General features: G+C 43.1%; 1 protein-coding gene across 2 annotated transcripts in view; it reads right to left on the reverse strand.

Moving 5' to 3' along the window:
- The window catches only part of itpr2 (inositol 1,4,5-trisphosphate receptor, type 2), a 78,785-nt gene that overhangs the window by 37,644 nt on the left and 15,396 nt on the right, over window positions 1-25,745 (reverse strand). The window contains exons 11-37 of one of the 2 annotated variants that reach the window (XM_050072760.1): window positions 23,937-24,088; window positions 22,306-22,405; window positions 22,052-22,212; window positions 21,813-21,954; window positions 21,487-21,645; window positions 18,363-18,535; window positions 16,721-16,840; window positions 16,289-16,471; window positions 15,876-16,127; window positions 15,127-15,274; window positions 14,871-15,018; window positions 12,655-12,842; window positions 12,437-12,560; window positions 12,283-12,340; window positions 11,990-12,155; window positions 11,493-11,660; window positions 10,835-10,921; window positions 10,625-10,750; window positions 10,352-10,474; window positions 9,941-10,141; window positions 9,603-9,854; window positions 9,385-9,510; window positions 9,064-9,192; window positions 8,600-8,720; window positions 8,262-8,443; window positions 6,794-6,936; window positions 6,114-6,222 (exon numbers count right to left, since the gene is read on the reverse strand). In XM_050072760.1, the coding sequence (XP_049928717.1) occupies window positions 6,114-6,222; window positions 6,794-6,936; window positions 8,262-8,443; window positions 8,600-8,720; window positions 9,064-9,192; window positions 9,385-9,510; window positions 9,603-9,854; window positions 9,941-10,141; window positions 10,352-10,474; window positions 10,625-10,750; window positions 10,835-10,921; window positions 11,493-11,660; window positions 11,990-12,155; window positions 12,283-12,340; window positions 12,437-12,560; window positions 12,655-12,842; window positions 14,871-15,018; window positions 15,127-15,274; window positions 15,876-16,127; window positions 16,289-16,471; window positions 16,721-16,840; window positions 18,363-18,535; window positions 21,487-21,645; window positions 21,813-21,954; window positions 22,052-22,212; window positions 22,306-22,405; window positions 23,937-24,088 (4,041 nt within the window). Of the gene's footprint in view, window positions 1-6,113; window positions 6,223-6,793; window positions 6,937-8,261; window positions 8,444-8,599; window positions 8,721-9,063; window positions 9,193-9,384; window positions 9,511-9,602; window positions 9,855-9,940; window positions 10,142-10,351; window positions 10,475-10,624; window positions 10,751-10,834; window positions 10,922-11,471; window positions 11,661-11,989; window positions 12,156-12,282; window positions 12,341-12,436; window positions 12,561-12,654; window positions 12,843-14,870; window positions 15,019-15,126; window positions 15,275-15,875; window positions 16,128-16,288; window positions 16,472-16,720; window positions 16,841-18,362; window positions 18,536-21,486; window positions 21,646-21,812; window positions 21,955-22,051; window positions 22,213-22,305; window positions 22,406-23,936; window positions 24,089-25,745 lie in introns of both variants that reach the window. The other variant, XM_050072759.1, reaches the window with a different exon arrangement.

A 25,745-nucleotide genomic window follows, 5' to 3' on the forward strand; every position in this document is an offset into this window, starting at 1 on the left:
ATGGTTTCGAGGTAAAAGAGTTTCGCAGGCACCATGCTCCTGGTCTAAGGGCATTTCTGCACAGGGTACACAGACTTCCTGTGCCCAGTCACGGCTAGACCAGACAGACAAACAGCATGTGCTAATCCCTCATCGTCATGGAAACCAAAACATAATACTCAACTAACAGACACCTGACTGATAGACCGAGGGAAGTGAGGGCGAGAGGAAGGAGGGGAGGAAGGAAGGAGCTTCTGAGTACAAACTTCGGTAGTAAAACGTGCATGACGAATACATTTCCGCACAAATTATGATGATTATTTGGCATTAGAAAAAAATATAGAAACCTTTAGGAATTCAGGGTCTCTTTTATTTCCTAACTCTAACTTTCTGACTTGACTCAGCGTGCTGTGTCAGCCTGAACCCAGACAAAGGTCAAACTATACGAGGTATCTATGAGCTCACCCAGCCCTCTGCCTGCCTTCCTGCCTGTCTGGACCAACCTAAGCAATGTTCCAATACTGCCATCAGTGCACAGACAACCAGGGAAAACCCTGCAGGATGAGCTCACACGGGGGGACAGCCAGCGTGGCACTGAATGCCTGAGAGTGCATGTGTGTGTCTGAGCGAGGCTTTCCATCTACATGCGTCTGTGTGATGTGCTTAGTATCAAGAGGGTGGTAATCTGTAAATCTGCTTTGCCGTGAGCAGGTGGTGTGAAACTTGGCAAGCAAGGGGAAAAAAGAGGAGAGGGACGGGAGGGGAAAGGACAGACAGACAGACAGATAGACAGCATGTGAATGGCAGGGATGAGTGTGAAAGAGAGGGAGGAAAGGGAAACAGAGTGTGAGAGTGGTTTATATTACATAACTGGATTTTTTTCAATCATCTCTGAGCAAGAGGACAGGCTAACATGGACATACACCTGACAGCACATTACATACATATGCATGTAGTCTTCACAGACAACAACTGAAATTTGCACAAATTAAAAAAACTTGTGCCATTGTGTTCTTATTGTCAACAAGTCCCATGAAAAAAGCATTAATGAATTCTGCTAACCAGTACTGCCTGTGTATCCAAAGCCTGATATAAATTATTCCTCTGGGCTGTAGACCTTCACAAAAAAAACTGACCTTTATCATGATGAACACAAGCACTGTAGTTTAGTTTAAGTTCATGCATATTAACTCAGTGTTGTCCAGGGCACATACATTGAATGGAAATGCTCTGGTGGCACTTCATTAAGTTTCAAGAGGCAGAATCAAACTGCAGACATCATAATCATGGTATACTGTATGTGTCTTAGCCACCACAGCATCATGGTGACATTTGAATCCGCATGACATCGACAACATAAAGAATCCTGGTGCTTTGAATACTCAGGAGCACACCAAATGTGTATCAGTCCACAGCTGAAAATAGTGCCCAGCAAATGCATTGTTTATTCCTGTTGAGTAGCATTTGTATAAAGCTACAGTGCCCAGGTGATTAAAAGCATCTACAAGGAGTTCTGAGTAGTTATGAAATAGTCTCAATTGAAAACTGACACCTCTATATGACCAAGAAAAGCACACGAGACTATCAGCAAGAAGACTGGCCTTTTCTATATTGTAATTCTTAATGCTCGTCTGCGTGTCTGATTCCTGGTGAAATCAGACGAAATGATTTGGGACACACAGAACAGAGGAGCCTATGTTTACATTTTCCCAGGCAGTTTTCCAAGTTTCCTCATGATCAGTGCGTTAGCCAGTTAGAAGAAAGCAGGAGGAGAGACGTATTTTTGTCGTTAAATTTTATGGTCATGGCCGATACTGAGGCAGGTCCAACAAAGACAAAAAGAAGAAGACAAATAGCGTGATAGAGCGCAGGGGAAACGTGGGTTAACCTTGGTTGGTCATTCAACAGATGGAGAGAATTGCAGGATTCTGACAGGTCCTGATTTGACCCTCTTCCTCCCAGACAGGTTTGTAATATGTCTGTTTTATTTATGAAAAACACTACGAACACTGCATTGAGACGTGGATTCACATTAATATATAATTTACAAGGCCCCAGGTTCAGAAGACTTGGTTGTGCTGGAGTCTGTTTCTCTGTTTCAATGCGGAGGTCTGACATTGAGATGGTCTGTGAAACAATGGCAGATATTTGTTGGCTAATAAAGTTTGTAAGGGTAAAATTAAAGAATGAAAAATAAAGACGAACTCCTATGCCTGAAACTGCTAGTTTGCAGCCTAACATATAATGGACTGTGTACAGTCCATGGAGGTATAAGTAATGGTGGAAGTTACTGTAATAACGTAACATTTATGTTGGCATAAGGTGGTTATGATGGGCCCCAGTGTACGCATTATGACGGGCCATAGTGCACCCCTGTTACTAGTTATAAAGCATGTATATATATTTTACCAACAGTGTGTCTTACTGCTGCTTTATGTAATATCCGCTTGCAAATGTGCCCAGCTTGTCAGTCTTGAGAGATTTTTCATCTAAACTAGCTACCGTAATTCGTATCTTCTTGTTACATGATTTAACAGAGACATCAACACACATATTACCCAGCAATCATCATTATCTGTATATGACAAAAACAATGAAAAAATAGGAAATTTATTGGTTTAACTAAATTGTTTTTTATAGTTAAATTATATATTTTTTATAGTATAAGTATAATTCTGTTATAGTGTGACACTATTTTACAAAAACAGAAAACCATCAGTATGTTTACATGCACGCAGTGGTCGAGCTAAGCTCATAGCTCGGCTAATCAGTCAAGTCGGACATCTCGTCTTGTCTGAGTATACATGCAGAAGAGAAAATCTAATTTCTGACCAAGTACGTCTGACTCTGTCTCGAAAGGTGGTGCTGTGTCCTTTTTAATATAGTGCGTATTAAACTAGTTCCGGTTGACCCGAAGAGGAAGCTAATGACTAATGAAAATGGTAAAGATGAATGTAGTTTCCTCGTCCGTCCACATGTGTGTCTTCAATCAGATTATCTAGGTGTGTTAGTCGAGCTATGGATAGTCCAATTTCAGTCGGACTAAGCTGTTTACATGCATTTAAAAGTCCGGTTTCTGTCGGACAAAGCCAATAATTCCTTTTTCTCAAGCTGCATGTAAACGTACTGCATGATGGAGCTGGGTTTGTCTTTTTGAGGGCAAATGTAGAAAATCGCACTGTTTTTCATTCAGTGTGAGTTGTTCTTTGAACACTGGCGTATCTCCAGGTGGTAAATGGGCCCCTCCACCCCACGGCCCCCAGTGCAACCGCACGGCCTGCACTGTCTATATCTACGTGCTGATGTTGGCCTTGCTACCAAGCTATATCCTGCTGTTGGCTTATTATTATGAAGACATGTTGATAACTTCAGTTTTATCAACAAAATGACTGTTACAGGGCAACTGAATCTGTTAGTCGTTGGCTTACATGTAACCCAGGTGTAAAAAGTATACTATTGTCATATTAGTAATTAATCTTACATAGTCACAAATAGATACACTACCACCTTGCTATGTTAGTATTAAAATAAATTATATCTTTCCTTCATTCACTTCCAAAATAAAAGCACACGCTAGCCAGATCAAGATCTTTACAGCACGAAATGGGGGTGCTCATGGGAAGTCTTCATTCCAGGAAACAGTACCACTTTTCTCCGCAGGGGCGGCCAAAATCAGCACAAACTTAAAGTCCATTGTAGTTGTTTTAAGAAGTGACTTAACCGTTTTAGAAATGAAACTATATAATTGTGACCCAGTTTCAAAGATTTACGTCATCAGAAGCAACAAATGTGCTCGCAGTGGAGTATCACAGACGGGGCAGGGGAGTCAAAATGTATTAAGAGATGGATCATTGCATCATTGGCTTGGTTCTTCATTGGATCTGACAGTCAGTAAAGTATAGAGTAACACCAGTCTTATTCTTTAAGTCTACAATGGCATTTTCTGCATATTCTCTCCCATGTGATGTTTACAGTGCAGTCTCATCCCTTCAATTCTTTTTTCCTCAAAACGTCTCTGTCACCCCAGACATCTTGAGGGCAAGTGGGAGCACAAACATTTATGAAGATGCCCTTATCTGACAGCCAATAAAGTGCAGTGCAGCAGTACGAGCAAACATCTCTGTGACTGCTGCAGATCTTCCCCCCGCTGCCCGACCAGCGCTCCTGGCATGACCCAGGCAAACAGAGAGCGGGGCCTGGGTGGGACTAGAGGGGGAGAGAGATAGAGAGAAATAACTTGGGCGGGCAGACAGAATGCGATAGACTGAGACAAAGCACAGAGGGGGCAAAGGAGGAAGAGAGAGGCAGCGAGCGGACAGGAGAGTGAGAGTAAGGAGGGAAGGAGGGAGGGGGGGAGGGAGGGAGAACGTGATGGTCCACGTGACGCTGGCTCAGCCACTGCAGGCTGTTACGTAAGCGCACCCCCTGCCCTGTCTCCTCATGGACTGAGCAGACTCCGTTTCTCTCCAATCCCTCACCCTGTAGCCGCTGCCCACTTTTTTTTTCCCTTCCACTCACATGGCTCCTCACATGGCTGCCTCCCTTCCTCCCTCCCTCCCTCCCTCAATCACTCTCCCCTCCATCTCTTTCTCTCACTCTCCTCCACCCACTCATTGCACCCCAGGGGAGCCACCAACCTCTGCTGCCTAGGCTGTCACTCTGTCTCTCTCTCCTTCTGTTTTTGTCTGTCTGCCTCTCCCTCTCATTATTTCCATCAATCGTTTTCTCCCTCTCTCCCTCTCTCTCCCTCTCCCTCTCTCCTGTGCAGTGAGGCTGCAGCTCCACGCTCAGGGCTACAGGGATATGACAAAGAGAGGCCACAAATACATGCTTGAGCACACTCACACACACCTACACAAACTGACATTTCACATATCGTTACCGCACTGTCTGGCTGCTCGAATGCGCCGAGCCGCTTTTTAAAAAGTGACTGTTTTTTCCACTTTGAATTCCTCTGATCTTATTCCACACAACTGTTGAATCATTTGCCTTTCGAAAAGGAAAAAAAAAAAAAGCTGCTTGGCTGACTGACACAAGATGCAAACACAAATAGGGAAAACAAAACTCTGACTCCTCGAGCAGCTGTAAGTGACACTGGCTGGCATGTGCTATATTGAGACAGGTAGTCTTGACACTATTACTAATGCAATTACACTGACAGAGAGGGTAAATGCATATACATACACTCCATTCTAACAAGTGATGTGCTGCAACAACAACAGCCTTCAGTAGGACAGCACTGTCAGCCAGAAATAATCACGTCTGTATGAATCCCACATGGTCAGAGGACAGCAACACATGCTTTCGCCCAAGTTTACTTCAGGATGTTTAGTTCAATAAACTCAGCTCCATTAAATTTAAAACAGTGATGCTTTTTTTTGTTGTCTTCTGACTCAGATTTTTTAACACACACTGACGGAAGTCTCGGCTGGAGCAGCACATTTAGTGTTGCACAGTCGCCTCCTCTCACCACGCAGCTGGAGCAAACTCCCAAACCTTCCAAAGGTGATTACAGACCTGACTTTTTTTGTACTTTGGCCTTCACCCTCCACCCTCTTGGTGCACACAAACATGCACACACACACACGCAGCCACCTCCTTAAGTCTCCTCCACCAACACATGTCATTCACTCTCCAGGCCTCTGGCTGAGAGGGGGTGCAGCAGGAGACGGGCTCCCGCACCCCACACTCGCTGCAGTATTGATTTGTTTGTTCGGTGCTTGCGCCCCCCTCCTCCTCCTCTTCCTCCTCCTCCTCTTTCCCTGACTTCCTCCCTCCTATTCTCCCTCTCAGTGTGAGTGTGTCCTCAAGTGCCTCCCTGTCTTATGTAACATAGAAAGGCCCACAGCATACTGATGAAGGGGAGTCTGGGCTCTGGGCCGACAGACCTGGGAGAAAACAAGGACTACACCGCACTGCTGATGGGAGTACAGCATTGCTGGCACTTGCAGACGGAGCTGAATCCACTGCAAACTTTGAGATAATTTTACCCAATTCATGATTTTTTTTTTATGTAACCGTGAGAGTGTGAGAGACGAGATTTTTTTGTAGAAGTTTTTCTTCTTAAAGTGGCAAATGACATATTTAAAACCATGTTTCAGTGACATACTCCCCATGCAGGGTCAAGTACTCACAGCCTCCTGAAAGCATTCCTTCTTGTCCAGCATCTCTCTGAGGGTTTGCAGGATCTTGATACACAGCTTCTCCTCTTTTTCCATGAGCTTCTTGGTGTGTTTGATCAGTCTGACAAAGTGACAAGAGAAGTGCTGTGTCATTTGCAGTCGTGTCCTGCTAATGCAGTCACTGGCTCACAGGTTAAAAACAAAGCAATTCTTTATTGATCACCGCACGTGTAATCTCCTTTTCTGCTCTCCAGGGAGGTCACACAGCAGCAGCAGCAGCAGCAGCAGCAGCAGAGTAACAGCACCCCTAGAGGTTTGATGATGTATCAAGATATTTTCTAAGAAATATCTAATGTGTTTGTGTAATCCACTTACCATTACCATCCACTTATGTTCATTATTCATCATTTCAAACATTCAAAACTACTGAATAAATACAATAGCATTTAGCAGTACTTAATTAGTGTAGGTTTTAGTTAATCCTAGTTTTCCTTTTTCATTTTTGACAAGCCAATCTTATATTTAGCAAATAATATTGTGTCAAACATCCTAATCTAACCCAAAACCGCAACATCAGCCATGCTGCCGGTCGTCTCTGTAGCTTGATTTAGACTTTAAAATGTTGCCTCGAGGCCTTCAGAAATAAGAAGTGTGTCCTTTGTGCTTTTCACAGGTTACGGATGGTGACTTACTTGGACATAAAAGCTCCGCTCTCGCAGCGTAAGCGAGCAGCCTCTGGAAACAGCAGCTCTGGGCTGTGGAGAACATCCACCAGCACGGAAAACTCCGCCTGAACCTTCGGACTGAACTGCTCCTCCAAAAGAGACACGACCCCCTGTACATCACAGACAGACACACATAAAGGCTCAACCAAACGCTGCTGATACTGCTGACTCAGAAAGGCTCCATAAAGTTCTCAATTTGGACTCTCATGTTCATGTAAATTCTAAGCCATGCTAGCAGCACAGCTCTTGGGGATGCAGTCGATTGAAATATGTCAACAACTGTTGGCTGGATAGCCATGAAATTTTTTAAAGCTACAGATCCTCTCCAGAGGATGAAACCAAGTAACACTGGTGATCTCCTAGTGTCCAGTGTTGGTTTTTAGTTGAAATGTGTTGACTACTATTGGACTGACTGCCAAAAAAAATTTGTTCCAGACATTCATGGCCCTCTCAGGATGAATTGTGATAACTTTGGTGATCCCTTCATTCTTCTAGTACCATCATCAGGCCCAAAATGTAATAGTAATAGTTCCATTTATGACCATGCATGGTTTATGCCTCCAGAATAATGACATTCCCATCAGCCTTTGTGCTTACTAGCAAATCTTGTTATACTAACATGCTAAACTAAGATGGTGAACATAGTGAATATTACACCTGCTTAAAGAAATGCTATGCAGGATTTTCCTGGAAAAAAAAAATGTATAGACTCATGGAGAAGTAACCTCTCTCACACTGGAAGAGTATGGCGGTGTATTTTTCTGCAGAGACTCTGCCCTCTGCCTGTATTTTCTTATTTTCTATGTTGCAGTATAGGGCTTTGCACTGTTGCATCACTGCAAGAATATGTCCGAACATGGCTGGAAGTTTGCACATTCTAACTATGTCAGCAGGGGTTTTCTACAGGTTCTCAAGCTTCATCCCAAACTTCAGAGACATGCATGTTAGGCGTGAATGGCTGCTTGATTCTTTGTGTCAGCCCTGTGATAGTCTGCCGACCTGTTCAGGGTGCATCCTGACTCTAGCCAAACGTCACTAGGGAGTGGCTCCAGCACCTCTGTGACCCTCAAGAGGATAAGTGTCTATAGAAATGGATGGATGGGATGTTCATGGGTGTGTACCCCCACAGCACTGGGGTGAGGTCAGGGCTTTATAAAAAGGTAGGAACCATGTGCCAGACTGTAAGCAGCCGGAATGTAATAGACACAGCACTGAAAAAATGCAGATATAACAAGGCGAAACACCAAATGAGAGTGAATCTGGGGTTGAATTTTACTTTCACTTTCACCGGCGAGCATGCTTACAAACAATAACGTAGTATACCTTTAAGAATTGTCATTGCAAGATATTAGCAAAGCCCCGCTGTGCCTTTGTGCAGTCTCAGAGCTGCTGGTGTGTCTGTAGACTCCTGGTTTTGTGAAAACAAAAAACGCACCTGTAGCTTCTCAATGATGTTCTTGTAGTCAGGGCCACCCAGGGGCTCCTTGCGCGGCCTCTGGCGGGCAGAGATCCTCCAGTCCTTGGCTGCTCGCTGCACCATGTTGCTGTGGACCTTGAGAGACAAAGTGTTGACCTGGCTGTCCAGGTCCACTGGGATGGCTATGGCCCGTGCCTTAGCTGGGGAAGAACACAAAGGGTTGGATGTCAGTGTGATTTTGTGCACAAAATCAGCCCAGTCGCTACATTAACTGGTAATTTACATTGTAATAATATATTTTAAATGTCTCTATCTCAATTAATTCGAGGGCTGGACAGCAGTGTAGCAGCACTCACCAACATCAGCCAGTGTTTTGATACAGCTCTCAATATTAGCCTTCTGAGCTGAGTTGATCCAAGTGCAGTTGTAGATCCTGAAAGACGACTGGAGCAGCTTGATGAAGACTGACTGGTTTGTCTGAGAAGAGAGAGAGAGAGCAGGGAATAGTGTTTTTAAAAGGGGCATAAGTGTAGAGAAAGACACAGATAATCCTGATGGGAACGCTTCAATAATGTCTCTGATAGGAGACATTAGTACAGACTTCTGTGTAAAAAACACCTCAAGCATCTGCTCTAGGTACAAATGTCTGCAATGAAACAAGAAGGTCCCAGGCGATGGTGCAGTAAAGCAGGCAGTCTTCCGTCACATATTTTTTTTTACTGTAAAGTAGCTAAAAGTTGGCAAAGGATTTGGACGTGCCGTGAGTGAGCCTCCCTCTGCGGGCACATTTCACCTGCTTGTCAGAGGTGAAAAACAATACCTGCAGGTTGGAGTGGTTGACAGAGAAAGGTGAGCTGAAGAAACCCTTGACAATGGCCATCACTGTCTCTGTCACATACTTCTCCAGGGCCAGATCGGCATGGTTACGGTCTGTAGTAGTGTTGCACACCTTAAATACAAAAACAAAACACAGGAAAACTTCTGAACTAGGTTATCCTCGCATCACACGTCTCTCATTTTCTCTGCACGTGCAGCATGCGAATAGATTCAGTCAGTCTCAGTGTATCTTTGACACATACACTGCCTCATTAGAAAAGTATCAGGCAGACATGTGTGACGTTTCAGTCTGCAAGAGCCTTACACTGGACATGTCCACCAGGAAGTTGTCAAAGAGCTTCCAGATATGGTTAGAGGTGTAGATCTCCTTCATTTCTACCTCTGTGTCCACGTAGCAGTGATTCACAAAGTTCACATACGCGGTTTTCACCTGAAGGATAAGGAAATAAGAAATTAGATGCCTGGTTTCAGATAAAAGAGAGATAAAAGTTAATTTGTCTGATAAACTGATCTAGCCTTTACCTCTGGTATACAGTGGACATCATTTACAACTTTGACAATGTCGTCCAGCGGTAGCAGAGAGTTGCATTTCAGCTCAGTGTAGACGTTCTTGCCCTCGGTGCAGGCAGCCAGTAACTCCACAAGTGTGTTGTGGTACGCCAGAGCTCCATCCTCTTCTGTGCGCTCTCGCTCGGAGCCCATCATCTGCAGCAACACTGGGAACGAGGAGCGGTCGTTGTAGAACACCAGCACGTCCTCGCCTCCATTCACCAGCTGGGCACACACACCCAAAGAAAAACAGTTATACTGACGAATGCATAAAAGTACAAATGCTTTCATTTGACACAAGTTATTCTCACCTCTGTCATGACCTTGTCCTGACATTTCTTCACATACTTCCCATCGGCTTTCACAATGGTTTGCAGGAACTTGAGGTACTGAACGTGTTTGCCGTGTGTTTCAATGCAGTGGACGAAATGGTGGACCACGCGGTCGCTGATCTCATGGCACAGCTGGTAGTTGTTCATGAAGATGTGACGCATCGTCTCAGCTTCCAGCAACTGGAAAAAACAGTAATGATTCAGTCTTTATTCAGTCTTTTAGAGGAAGAAAATATGTATAAAAACAGTATTTTGATCATTTGTGTAACAGAAAAATAAAACAAAGAAAACAGCTGCTTTTAAAAAAAACACCAGGACTAATTCTGCTTGCTCTGCTAGAGAAGAGCATCTCCGTTAAAGTAAGGGAAAAGTACAGCAAGGTCAATATACCCCTGGAGTGAGGAAGAGGTTCAGGTGTTTATGTAGCAGGACTTGGTTCTGAGGGTTTCCTCTGCAGAAATTTTGCAGAAACGTATGTGCCAGGGTCATGATCTCATTCATCTTCTCATCACTCTGTGCAAAAGCAGAACCAAGCAAACACAAGGAGAGATCATTAGAGAGAATGTTAGACAGCGAGACATCAAGGAACCCCATTACACAAAGATCTCACAGAAACACTATGTACGATGAGTCGGTCACTTGGCTGTTATGGTTGTTACTCACCTTCTCATAGGGGATCTGCAGCAGGTCCAGCACCACAGTGTGGGCCCCCATGTTCTTCAGCAGCCTCTGCTGCTGCACACGACTCTTCTTACTGGGGTAACACAGCTTACTGAGCCGCAGTAGGATCTAAAAATTACACACACACACATTACAGACACACTGCAGAACAAAAAGATGAGGATAACCTGGAAATAAAGACATGGAGCTCACCTCCTTGACAATGTTGTAGTTGTTTGCTTTGTTGCTGTCAATTTGAGGTTTAATATCTCCATCCTGTACTGGGCTCAGGACAACCTCCTGGCAAGACACATAAATGAAGACAGAACAAGTCTTTAGTGACTACATTTAATTATTAAAACTGATTTTATTCAAAAATTCTGTGGGCTTTTGTTGTAGCTTCATGCCTCGGTTAACTAAAGCACCACCGTTTTTATGTGCTCACTCCAAAAGGCTTATCTTTGGTATGCAACAACCTCTACATCCTGTCTCTAATTACCAGCCATTTGTCACAGTGTGCTGGGAAAAGTCCCTGCACTGATTCTTATCATTACATTATTGTAACAATATTGAAGTAAAAACACACTGCATGTTACAGGACTGACTAATGAAACTGATTTACAGCAGATTCATGTTCTGCAAGGCATCATTATTTATTATTCCTTCGTATTGAGCCAACAGGACAGCTTCCCATCAGCTCTGATGAACAATAACAACAAACAAAGAGGCCATTTACAGTGCAGCTGAATGACTGATGGGGTGTTTAAGATAAATATAGTAACTTCCTGCGAAGAGGAATAAATGCTACACTAAAATCTGATATGTGGATTTTTGCTTTTGTGCTGGATACCATTAAATGGTGGTACAGCACCTCGATGTTCTGTTCTTTGCCCTGCCTGACCCCCAGGTCCTCGCTGCTGTAGACTCCACTCTTTTCCACCCACAACTCTGACTTCTCAACAGTCAGACGCAGCTGGTCCAGGTCTGTCTTGATCTGCTTGTAGTTCTCTACATCCTGCTCTGACACTAGCAGCTGCACCTGGGTAAGAAAACACACAGACACAAACACACTGGATGAGAAATAAACCAGACACAAAGATATTAAAAGAACAAATGTGTGTGAAAGCATATGTCTGCCAAGAAGTCTCAGTGCACCACTTTGGAAAGTCAGTGCATTGTTAAAACGGGAGCTTGTGCAGCTCAAGATTCCAGCTGAGGAAGCTCTTAGTGAGACAGTTTACAGCAGCTGCTGTTTGGCCCTTTGGAGAACCCTCCTAATCCAAACTGATTAACTCAGGAAGTGCCTAATGCCACACTCTGTCAGCTCACCAAGTATCAAATGCTCAAGTGTAAGTGCTGTGTCGCTACCTGCTTGAAGGCCTGCAGGACCTCGGCTCTCTGGCTGAAGTGTTTGAAGATGAGTTGCAGCGAGCCAGACACCAATGGGGGGTAATCTTGCATGATGAGATGGATCAAAACCCTCAAAAACGTCCTGCCACCCTCATCGTCCAGCTCCACCGCACTTAGCTCTGAGCTGAAATTGAACATGAACAGGAGCTTTTAAGCAAATGCAATCATTTCTAAAGAAAACAATCAGCTTACATCTTCAATTAAACTATTTGTGTGAATGTTTGAGTGTATTTGAGCACAGCTTCACCAACCTCCCTGCAAACATGCTCTCTGCTTTGGTTGCAATCTCATCTATGTCTGGTTCAGAAGCTGGACACAAAAAATTGGGCAACAGGTCAGTAAACACATCATTTAGAATGTGAAAAGATGTTTTAGTAGTTGTACTAAGAGAGAGCAAAGTCTTACGCATTATTGGGGGCATTTCAGCCAAAGACATAGAGTTGTCACCGATGGTCTTCTCCCCAAACTCTTTCTTGTAGATGGACAACAAGTATGTGATCCTATAATCCAACCTCACACTCAGGATGAACTAAGAGAGAAACAAAAGGCACAAAATCAAACATTTTAACAATGTCAAAATTCACCAGAAATCACTAAAAATACCCCCAGTAGGTGGCACTTACTTGCAGAATCTCAATGATCTTCAGCTTGGTGTCCATCACCATGACATCCTCATTGTCCGGCAGGAAGTGTCCTCTCCCGTAGCGCAGGGATGGAGGGGTGTCAGGGAGGCTGTGAGGCACACCTCGACTCATCATAATCTGAGTCATCATCTCCCCGACTCCGTGGATCGTACGCAGGACATTGTTGCCTAAAGGAAAACATTCATCTTCACACATTTTGCATCGTGTGTGTCTGTGTAAAGCCTATCATTTACATCTTTTAACATAGTCGAGCATGTGGAACTTTGACCATGTGTATCATAAAAGCTCAAACAAGTGCCCCGAGGACATCGAATGGATGCCACAGAACCTTTTCCAGCTGAACAAAAATAAATCCGCAGATATTGTTTCCAGTCCATTAAAGCTAACCACCCTTTATATTTATCACTTTGCCCTCTTTATGTTAAACATTTCCAGAAAACTTTTTCAATCCAGTTGCATCATCCTGAATCACTTCCAAGAAACAGATCGCTCTTTTCTTCCTCTGATCTACAGGAATTTATCTCTGACCTCATATCGACACGTCTCTATTTCTGTAACTTCATATCTCAGTTCCACCCTGACACCCAGGCTTCTTTATTTTTTCCAAATCAACGCAAGGAATTATTTGCACAAGAGCTAAAAAGCAAGACTGTTACCCCATTTCTTCTTTCCCTCTGCTCGCCTCCTGTTGCTCTCACACTTGAATTCTAAATCCTAATGCTTCATGCACAGCCTTGCTTCTGCATACATTTATTAACTGCTGCATCCATATTTCCCACCTGGAAACCTGAGGACTACTGATGCCGGGCTCTCATCTGTTCTTTGCTTGTAAGCTTAAACTGAATCACATTTTTTTATTAGCGTTCTTTATTTTATTACCCAAATTATGAAACTGCCTCCTCCCTGCTCAATTATCTTAGTCCCTCGACGAGGAAAAAACAAAATACAGTTTTACTCATTAGCTTTAAACTTTCTGTTTACTGGTTAATAACCTCTTCCACTCTGTGAGGATGCCGGCGTCCTCGGCCGACATTACTGTCTTTCAAAGGCTCCATTTTAAAAGCTACATGACAGATACTGGCATCATATGAAACCAGACCACCTAAGGAATCCATTGGTATATGTCATGCCGGTTTGCGGCCAAAGTCGGGCTACATTTTGAAGAGGGAAGAACTAGCATGACCATTTTCAGAGAGGTCCCTTGGGCTCTCACCTCAAGATATCTGAATGAAAATGGGATCTATGGATACTCACTAGTCTCCCCTTTACAGACATGCTGACTTTATGTTAGTCTCATGCAGTTTCAGGCAAAAACAACACTTTTGTTTTACATGCAGAATACATTTTCACCTATTCACCCAATTTCATTCTTGTGTGATGATGTTAGCCCCAGTAGTAGATGTTAAATTGTAGTGAGACCATTTTTTAAACAGACCTCACTGTATAAAATGACCTAGTGTGACCTCTTGGATAATAACAGCCTCGTGAAACTTTACAGCCACAAACTACAGACCTCGGGCTTTCAGAGGATGTATGGTTTTCCTTCCAATAAGGGGGTATTTCAAAAGTTTCCAGAACAAAAGTGCTTGCCATCCAATCACCAAAAAAAGCAATTCTTACAGAAATCTCCAAAACGTCAAAAGTTTTTTAAAACCAAATCACAGCATGGATTTTTCCATGGTGTTCCCTGCAGGTCTTGATGTCTTAATGTGGTATTCTGAAGGGAGTTTTGATCATTTTTATCAATTTTCAAGTGATAAAATATGCTTGAAACAAATGGTGTTGACCCAAAAATTGCTGCAACAACTTATGAGACATGATTGAGCATGACAATGGCCATCATATACTTCCATTGTAGTGTTCTAACTCCTTATATACCCGAAACGTCTGCACACCAGACCATAACACAGTGTTTATTATATATGCATGACTAGAAACTTAACACACTACAGATCTGCATCTCAAATTTATCCTCAGTTTCCCTGCTTTCAGATTATGTATACCATTTCTATGTGGCATATACCGTTGACCTGCTATCTCACCCTAAAGATCCCATGTACGCCCCTAAAAAAGACAAAAATTGGTCTATAGTAGGGAAGGGTGGAGTGGAAGAGATTAAAACGCTAAATATAAAAGTAGACCTGAGTTGACAAACACAATGAAATAATGCACTTCTGCTGTGTAACTGCACTGACCAGCCTCTGGACTCTTGTTGAGCTTGTTCATGAAGGTGAGCGGGTGCTGGACAATATCCAAGATGGCCAGTAGAGTGCGCGTAAGACGCAGCAGCTCACTGAAGCTATAGAAACCAAAGTAAACCAGGTTTCGGGCCAAATTCACAACCTGGAAGAGAGAAGCAAAGCGTCATGATAAAAACCTGAACATGAAGCAATATTTGAGACTGAAATAGCTTTCTGTATGTGAGAAAATAAATGTGGAAGTTTATTTTACCTCTAGCGTGAGTTCATTCTTGTCTTTATCGCCAAATGGAAAAGGCTGGCTGACCACATCTTTGAGGTATTCCTCCACGAAATCCATGGTGGGAGCAAACTTCCTCTTCATGTCCTCTCTGGACGTGTCAGTGGACTCATACTCAAACCTGCGGAGGAGCACGATCACAATCTCCAGCACTGAAGTCTTGGTCCACACATTTGTTACAGTGCGTATTGACTACTGAAGCGCAGTTCTCCCTGGCCTTTCCACCAAACTCATTAACAGGCAACAAATCATTCAAAACTCAGCGATCATTACATCATCCGACCACATCACCCCATTCTCATCCAACTACACTGGCTCCCTGTTCAGTACCAAATTGACTACAAAAACTTTTTGCTCACCTTCAAAGCCCTCCACAACCTAGCCTCCACTTACCTCTCTGACCTTCTCCAGGAGTAAAACCCCTCCCACTCCCTGTGCTCTTCCTCTGCTGATCTCCTGACCATTCCCACCTCACACCTCAGCACCATGGGTGCCAGGGCTTTCAGGTGCACTGCCCCCAGGCTCCAGAACGCCTTACCCCCACACATTCAACAGTCTGACAGCATAACATCCTTCAAATCCCTTTTCAACACCCACCTGTTCAAACTGGCTTATGCACTCTAACAGTGAGTGTAACCTGTTCTTCTTATTATCATTATTATTATTACAATCTGCATGTAGTGACTCGCATAACACACATAATCACACAGACAGACACTCACTCATGAATAGTGATCTTGGAGGGGATCTCGGTCCAGAGGCGGGCGTAGCGTACAGGCACCACGGCCTCCTGTGGGTCACGGTCCACATGCATGTGCAGCATGAGTCGGCAGAAGGAGGCTCTGAGGTTGTAGGGCAGGCAGTCGTCAAACATGCAGCGCAGGATCAGATCCACAGGGAGCTGACAGGTGATCTGGTTGATGGCGAGATACTGGCGGTCCAGACACATTTTAGCAAAGAGGTTCAACTGGTACCTACAGAGGAGGTAAGGGACATGTTTTTATTTTTCAGACTGGACGTGGAAAGAAAATGGGAAAAATATAAACTCCTTCTTGCTTGTTTCAGCTATTTTTGTGTGACTGGGGTGAGAAGGTGTAGCACATCGGGGAGCTAAAAGCAACATTGCCACCGTCACCTGTAATAGGTGATAATGTCCACATCCATCTTGTGGTTGCCCTTAGCATCCTGGGCCAGATGGCGAATGGATTTGCCGTGAGGCTCCTTGTGGCTGTCGATCCAGTAGAGCCAAACCTCCTCCTCCTCCACCTCCTCCTGCATCAGCGAGGACTCCAGGGTGGTCTCGGTGTTAGGGATTAGTCTTGGGGGGGAGAGGGGAGGGCGGGGGAGAGAGTGCGACATAAAGCAGTTACTAGAAAAATTGCACACATTACACTCTGACGTAGAGCTGCTGAAAATATCTATTTCACAAGAGGCACACTGGAGAAGGCAGTACATGCTTTAGAGCGTACTGAATGTGCGTGTTTGTACATGTTTAAAAATGAACGACTGAAATACGACAGGATCAACTTGGGTGTTTTAAATATAGATAGCACAGGGTGTGACTCACTTGGTCTGGATGAGGATATCTGCGTTGGAGGGGTTCAGCATAAATTTACAGATAAGCTCCTGTGTGACGGGGATGGCGGTCTTGTTGGACACGCAGAGATCAGACAGATAATCCAAGAATCTGCAGACATGAATCACCATGTTTAACAATTGTTTTGCACACACGTTTTCAGCAAAGGAACACATGAGCTGATTGAACACATGGAATTTTGTGTGTGTACCTGGCTGTACGTAACATCTTTGTCTGTCCCTCTTTTCCTGTGTAAGGTATGACTCCTACGTACAGTATATACTCTATTGTATTTTATCATATAAGGCACACAATAACAGCAACACCTTTCAATATACCACTCCAATACAAATCACAAAAGCTTTCAGGCTTTAGAAAAATGTAGCACAACATGGGAGACTTTGGCCAAGGTCATTTTGGAGACAGCATGTTCCTACTGGTTATTCTACAAATGCAGTTGTGCATGCTCATCCCTTCGGTTAAAGCTTGATTTAATGGCAAAGAATCCTGCAGATGAAGTTGCTATTCCAGCATTGGAAACACAACACTGCAAAGCAACCCAAAAAAGGAAAATGGACGTATCAAAAGAGAGTCTAAAAGACAGACTGACAGTAAACCAAATAAAATATGTCAATATTGGGGATGCTTTTCAGAGATGGATAGAAAGTATTGCTAATAGTTTAGCCTCTGCTAACTGGAGCCAAAGGTTCATGGCAGCAGCTTCAAGTTGACATTCATGCAGCTAACCTTAGCAAGAGTTTCAAATCACAGTGTGTCCTCCATCTCAATCCCTGCTGCTACAGACAATGTAACTGGGAGGAGAGTGGGCAGCAGCTCCAAAGATGGACCCTGAGTCAGTAGCTGCAGCAACCCAAATCCAGTAAGCACAAACACCACAGCAGAAACGCAGGAAACAGGGAAACTTTCTCCTGACATTACACAGATAAGACCTGGCGCTGCTGCTGGTCACCAGCAAACTGTGACAACAGGCACTGGGGGTTTGTGCTGGCAAAGTTCAAGCTACTACAGCTGCAGACCAAAGCTTTGTCTCCTGAGCTGACCCCTGCTCTCCACCCAGGGAAGCAGTCAACAGTGGCGGGGAGCAAGGTGGAGGGACTGTTGGGTGGCTAACAAGCTTATTCTTGTCTCATCTGTGGTCTGATTAACAGAGACAGAGAGAGGGGCAAGGGGGGGCTGGGCTAATGAGATGCAGGCAACTCTACAATGAAAAAAGAGTTAACAAATCAATATATGGGAAACCCTGGGTTACTGTATAAAGGATGTGTAAACTTTCATGTCTGTCTGGTGGTGGTGGTGGGGGGGGGGCGGCTTAGGACAGGGAGGGAGGAGCTGCTGAAGGAGAGAGTATTTTCAAATTCTGATTCCTTTGTCAGATTTCTGCATACACCTGCTTTAAATAGGCAAGATTCACATATTGTATTGCATTATTCTGCATTACACTGAGCTCCTGTGACAGTGTTCAGTCCTTGTGTTACAAAATTAACCACTGGCCAAGAAAAAGTCTTGTGTCTGACCACTAATTTTCCTGCACAGTGTGAGATTTTTCCTGTATTTTCCATTATTAAATTGCTCCCACGGGTTATTTGCTCTTGTGGAAGTGTACATGTCTGACCTGGGCTCCCTGTTGCGCCTCAGCAGGCTGACGAAGGTCTCAATCTCTTTGGTGGTGATGTGTTTTTCCAGCAGCTTGCGGTTGTTGTGCAGCAGCGCGGTGATTGTGTCCTCGGCCAGGATCTCATACCCAATCTGAGACTGCATGATTGAGAACTTTTTGGCAATATATTCCTACATGGCACAAGAGACATAAGGTTATAAACACTTTTGACATATAAGTGGTGGTGAAGTGAAGTTGAGAGAAATAGTCATACAGAGAGCAAGATGTGCCACATAATTGCATCTAGGGTGTCCATTTCACCATCAGCCAGGGGGAACTTGAACTTGATGAACAAGATAACTTTTTAAAAAAAACACTCCCTGATTCACATTCATGAAGTTACCCACAGTTCCACCTGAGAGCTGCCTGTCACATCCACAGCCTTTTAGCCACTAAGCAGCTCAACATCTGTGATCAGTCAAGGGCTGCAAGTGATGACTGTTTCCATCACGGGATTAGGTTCCATCAATTAATCTATGACTTGATTTTTTATTTCAACTAACTTATTAATTAAGCGCATAAAATGTCACATAAGAATATTTAAAACATACCAAAGCCCAAATGAGGTTATGCAACAGCTCAGTTTGCTTAATGAGCACAAAAAACTAAAATAGTGAATTTGTAACAAAATGAAATTAAGTAAAGAGAGCAAATCATCACATATTTAAAAGGTATGACTAGAAAATGTTTGTCATTTTTATTGGATAGAATTAGTTAAAGTTAGCATATGTAATCTTTGCTCACTATGGCTACAAGTGGTATTTATGGAGTACTTAAATGTCCCCATACATTTTTAAGTTTCTTAAGTTTGTGTGGGCCTTTTCTCACAGCTGACAATTTATCACAGTGATACTAATAACATTAATGATGGCTCTGGTCTAGTCAAATGTCCCACTAAAGCTGCGTTCAAATGGAATCAGGCATATGTTAGTATAGTATATAGTTTACAAGAGCAGAATAAAATGCATTAATTGTAATTAATTGCTTTCACCCAGAAGAAGAAGGAGATGACGTAGCAGCAGTTCAGTATAGCAGTGCAGTAACTCCCGGAAAAACAAATAAACAAACAAACACCATGGCGACCGGGAAGCAGAAGACGCACTTCTGGACGACGGACGAGGACGCCATCTTCATTCGTCGTTAGCTTCCTCTTCGGGTCAACCGGAACTAGTTCAATACGCACTATATTAAAAAGGACACTGCGCCGCCTATCGAGGCGGAGTCAGACGTACTTGGTCAGAAATTCCATTTTCTGTTCTGCATGTATACTCAAACAAGACGAGAAGTCCGACTTGACTGATTAGCCGCGCTATGAACTTAGCTCGACTACTGCGTGCATGTAAACATACTGATTGCTAATGTTACTTTAACGGTTCTTAACAGTGAACAGTTATTAATGGGTTTAACAACAGTCAAGCCATTTCAGTGTTGGTGTGAGTTTGTTGGGACTGTTTAACAGCTCGGTGTTGGATGTTAGCTGCTGCTGCTGTGTTAGCTTGTGCCAACGAGACAGACACTGAATTGACCGTTTGCCAGGAAGTGGTTCAGGGGATGGCAGCAATATAAAGTTTGCTGATCCAGCAGAGAGTTGGGACGGTCCGTGATCAGACGCAAAAAAAGATTGTGCAAAAAAGGATAGAATGAAGGTATTGCTTGGCTGGAGACGTTCTGACACTACTCAGTACTGAGTTATTTCAATCGATAACTTAAATGTATCAAATACCATTATACAACAGTTAGTTCCGGCCCTGCAATCTGATTGGTGGAGAGACAGTAAAACCGTGATGATATTGGAGTACAACCTCACGGTTATTTCACTGTGTATGTATCACTCCGCCTCACAGCTGATTACAATCAACAATCAAATCAAAACTGACGGTTAGTGTCAGTTAGGTCAGCAGTTGCGTTGTAGGCTAATTAATTCATCCACTGTCAAACAGCCAAAAATATGGATTTATTTCCTAAAATAAGTTTTGAATTGAACTATGAATGGTCATCAGAGGAAGATGAGGGAGAAGAGAAGCTGAATCCATCTGAGCACACATCCAGGTTTGTCAGTGTTTCATCAGCGGAGCTCAATGACTTGGAGAAAAGCAACATACTGTCAGATCAGAAGGCAGAGTCGGCTGCGCCTGTGAAGCGACAGTCCACCATGCAGTCACCAGAGACTTATTTCACCGGCTGCACAATTAATGGAAATGTGCAGATAAATGTGTATAAAGAGTAAGTGCCTGGTGCACCATGTCTGCGTTACATAGCAACGGTGACAGCGGAGTCCTGAGGGAACTATTTTTGTTGGCGGAAGACAAATAAAATGCTTAAATTATCTATTTTGTCCTCATTTTTCAACATTTCTTAATCAGCCTTGCTTATTTAACTGTTGAACTGTTGTATAAATTGTCTTCGGCACTCGGCCTGCGGCCTCGTGCCTATGACCGAATCACAGCCGTGACAATATCACAGTACAACATCACTCCCTCTCGTGTGATATTGCTTAAATATCTAGCCTTACATAAAACCACACAAATTTTGATCTGTGACATAATTTCAGGACAACAGTTGAAACAGTAAAGTCCTGAGTCACTCAGTGGGACCATTTTTGCTGGAGTATCTTGCTAAAGTTAGCTTAATAGCTAACTAGCTAATAGGTAACAAAGCTGCTGGTTGTACCCAACCTATGAAGACTGTACCAGCAAAAGTCTTGAGTGTATTGAGCTGAGAGCCGGGGCAGTTTATTCCTTTTAGATTAAATTTTTTCATTCATGAGAAAAAACGATTAAACGATTAGGAGCTCACACAAGTTGTCATAATTTGTTTTCTGCTCAACCAATAATGGATTCAAAAACTGTCTGAGCAGTACTTAAGTTTCTTGATTAAGGGCGTCATTAACGCAGCTGTGGTCCCTGCAAAGATTTTTCCAGACAGTCTGGCAGAATCTAAACTGATAAGCTCCCAGTCAAAAGCCATCTATCTATGCCGACACTTTCCCACATCCCTGTGATATTAATGAACATGTTAATGAGCCTGATAAGAAACTGAATGGATTCTCAACAATAGACTTGTGTAAAAGGCGGAAACATGCCTGGTTCTTGCGATAGTCCTGCTGGGAGTGGCGTAGCACCCTGTAGCAGAGTCTCAACATGTACTTGAAGTGAGCGTAGCGCTGGTCTCCCAAATCTTCCAACTTTAGCATCGGACCGTCACCCTGATCTGTAAATGGAGCCTTCAGGATGCCAAAGATCTGAGGGAACAGAAACCAACAAACAATGATGAAGAACCAATCGAGCATTAACAGACTATAGTGAGAGAACACTTTAATAAAAACACTTCTTGAGACTGTCTGTGAATCTGTGGTTATTTTTGTGTGTGTATGTGTGTGTGTGTGTGTGTGTGTGTTCTCATGCTGACCTGGGCAAGAATGTTTTGTTCTCTCATGAGTTTCTGCCTCTCTCGGTTGGGTGTGGAGGTGACCACAGACAGAACATCCTGGCCATTGTTTGGTACCACGCACACAAAGAAAACCAGGTCCTCCAGGAGCTTAGTCACAAACCTGAAATATATATGAAAGCAAACAAAAACATATGAAATAAAATAAAATATGCACACCACCTTGTGTCACCTGTGTCATCATGCTCGTGCATCTGTACCTCCTCTCGTTCTGAGCGATGTTGCCGTACTGAAGCTTCCTCACAGTGGACTCCAGGACCTTGCTGGCATCGTTGGCAAAGTCCAAGTCTCTGACCTCCGACAGGGGAACAGACACGATGGCAAAAGCCTCTTTGTCCTCTTTAGTGGGACAGGTGCCAATCTATTGTGACAGCCAAAATACATTTCAAAACAATGCAATCATGTTTGTTTTACTTGTGAATGTATTTGTGGGTTTGTGTGGGTGTGTGTAGACCTTAAGCATAACCGGACGCTCCTCCTCTGCATCAATGGGGACATTGGTGCTCGTCACCCAGGTGTTGGTGCACAGATGCCTAAGTCTCACATAGGAGTTTCTGAGGAGGGATGGGAAGAGTCATTTAGGCCACATATGATTTTTGTTGATTATATTCTTGCTGCTGTGTTGAACTCAAAAGTATCCACTGGTAAGTCAATTAGCTGCTAGCGTGGCTAAAAGGATGGCAATGTCAGCCTGTTGTTTGGTCCAGGTTTTTGATACAGATGAAAATATCTTAGCAACTGCAGACATTCATGGCCCAAGGAGGATAAACCCTGCTGACTTAAGTGATTCCCTGACTTTTCCTCAAGCACCACCGTGAAGTTAACTTTTCAGTTTTTGACCTTGACAACTATGGGATGGATTGCAATAGCATTTGGTTCAGACACTCATGTCCCCCTTTGGGTGAATTGTAGTAATATAAGTGATCTCCTGATGATTCATCTAATGTCGTGTCGCCTAAACTTCAGTTTATGACCAAATACCTGCAAAATGTCTAATTCCCATCAGGCTTGGCTGTTCCTTGTTTTTAGTATGATTTAGCAAATGTTAGCATGCTAACAGGCTAAATTAATACCGTACAGTGCTGCAGGGATGACGGGTTTTTTTTGTAAGTGGGCACAGAAGTTAGCATCGCCCTAGTTCCCTCATCGAAACGTCAATGGGATTTTTTCATTGGATTTTGGATTATTGGAGAAAATAAGCTCTGTGGCAAACAAAGCTAACATTAAGCTATACATGAACTACACAACGGACTCATGATTCAACGTCACCACCACAACAAGTCTGTAAAGACGTGTTGGGCATGTTGACGTTCTGTAGTTTCATTTAGCCACTTGTTCACAAACACCTTTATTAAGCCACTTAAAAGCTTCAAAGTTCATTAATGGAGTATTTACTAATAACTAATAACAAATTTTATGTTGTAGAGCAAAACTTTAAAGTCTCTCAAGCTTGTGTTAACCACAGACCGTATTGCAGGCATCTAACCAAAAACCCCATTCAAAAAAAACATTGACTTCCAGACGAGGGAACCTGATGTGCTAAAATGCTAACTCATTTCCAGGTTTTGGGAGTCATTATTGCACCACTCTTTATGAATATGCCAAACATTATACCTGCTAACCAACAGCATGTTAGCATTGTGGTGAACATGTTAACATGCTAACATTAGCATTTAGCTCAAAGCACTGCTGGGCCTGAGTACAGCCTCACGGGGCAGCTAGCACGGCTGTAGACTCTTAGTCTTGTTATAAAATATGTGTACAATAATTATGCCAACTGAATGAGGAACTTCCATTAGATTCTATTTAAGTTCCACTCATTTGGGAAATTATCAAGCAACAAGTGTCAGTTCATTTCAAATTGCTCTCATACCAACAACTAAATGACACTTACTCAGAAAAAAATCATAAAAGCAGATGGTTTGGATTCAAATTAAGTGATAGTATTTCATCCTAATGGCAGATTTTCTGACAATAACGGCTGTGCTCTGCGCTGTGAACTCTGGTGCAAAATGCCCCCTGTGGATAACACTGAAGCAGATGTAACTTGTTGTTGTGACTGTTGCCCCCCTGCGGCCGACTGACCTGGGCACGAGACAGTCGGCCCGCTGCAGAGTGGTGGCGTCCAGCTCAAACAGAGAGGCAATGTCATTCCCATGGGGAACAGAAACCAGCGTGAAAGCAATCTTCTCTGCCGCTTGATGCTTCCTCTTGGAGAACAAAGTATCTGTCTCATTCTGCAGCACACAAACACACACAGACACAGACACAGAGAAGAAGTAGAAATTAACGTCTGCAATATAAAAGTTTTACAACACAGACAGTGAGATCGTTTATCAGTACTCAGACAGTGGATTTTATCTTGTCTACAAATTTTATACAGTACATGTCCTTTCTATGTGCAGTCCAAATTAGGGCTGCAGGAGTGCAAAAAAATCATATTGCAAACATTTTTTTGAGACACTGTGATATGAGTTTTGATTTCAGGAATATAAAAATGATAATAATATGATTTATGCTGGGGTCTGAACCAAACAAGCATCTGAACCTGCTTCAAACTGCCTATTTTGTTTATTAACCATCACAAAACTCAAAATGTTGATACAATTAGTCAATTAATTGATAAGTAAATCAACAGAAAATTAACCTGCAATGCTGTTAATAAATCATTGAATCTATTTTCAAGCAAAAATGTCAAATATTTAATGGTTTCAGCTTCTTAAATGTGCTGATTTGCTGCCATTTTTTCAAATTTGGTTTTTGAACTAAAAAGAAGCAATATAGTCACACTGGGAAATGGGTAATTACGATATTTTTTCCACCATTTTCTGATATTTTATAGACAAAATAATTAATTTATTAATCAGGAAGATAATCTGCACACTAATAGATATTTATAGTAATTAAGAATAATTCCATCTCTACTAAAAAAGATAGAGAAAAAAAATAAAATACAAACATTTACATAGCTGCAACAACCAAATATTTGTCTTATGCTGCGACATTAAACATGATAACTACGCGGGATACTGTAACAATAAGTGTAACAATAACCTACTCAGTTACTTCTACGTCCACAGACTGATAAATAGTTAAGTGCCAACAGCAGTGCACACAGCAGGACAACACCTCCTCTGACCTTCACGTCCTGCAGCCACAATTTTAAACTGCACTCACACACTTTATATTTCACATATATCATATATATGTCTTGCTACATTCTAAAAAAAAAAAAAAAAAATCATATAAATTAATTGAATCGTAATGTTGAGTATTAGTGGGTCTATGCGATTCTGATCTCAGACATGTTTTGTGCCAAGCTGCCATATCTTTCCACACACACTCACATAAATACTGATAAGTGAGCAAAACTGTTGATAAAATCTATAATTAAGGGCAGACGGATGTGAGCCAAACTATACTGTCACAGCTTCTTACTCTAATGAGGTATCAAATTACACAGAGATGTAGCCATAGAGCCATGACTTCTCTGTGTGGTGTGTTAGACACTGCGGTACGTAGGCTGGTACAGTCTGCGCTGTGCAGATGCAGCACATAATGGTGAGGGTTAATTTCTCCCACTGTTCTCTGCATGTCAATGGGAAGCTCCCCAGAGCTGCTTCCACGCCTCAGCTTCTCTATCCTCCCACTCCTCTCCCCCTCCTCCTTCTCCCACACCAACCCCCCCCCCCCCCCTGCTGGTGACTCACCCCACCAGCTTAGCACAGGCGAGTGGAGCAGAGCAGACAGCACGTCTGCCTCCCCTCCATCCCCTCTCGCAGGGCACCCCCACACCCAGACGTTATGTAAGGAGCCCCCTGTGTGTCTGAAATTCAGCATGTGCATGAGAAAGTGTGTGAGGCTGAGAGAGTTTGTGTGCGTGTTTCTCGCTCT

Source organism: Epinephelus moara, chromosome 20, assembly GCF_006386435.1.
Source record: "Epinephelus moara isolate mb chromosome 20, YSFRI_EMoa_1.0, whole genome shotgun sequence".
NCBI lineage: Eukaryota > Metazoa > Chordata > Actinopteri > Perciformes > Serranidae > Epinephelus > Epinephelus moara.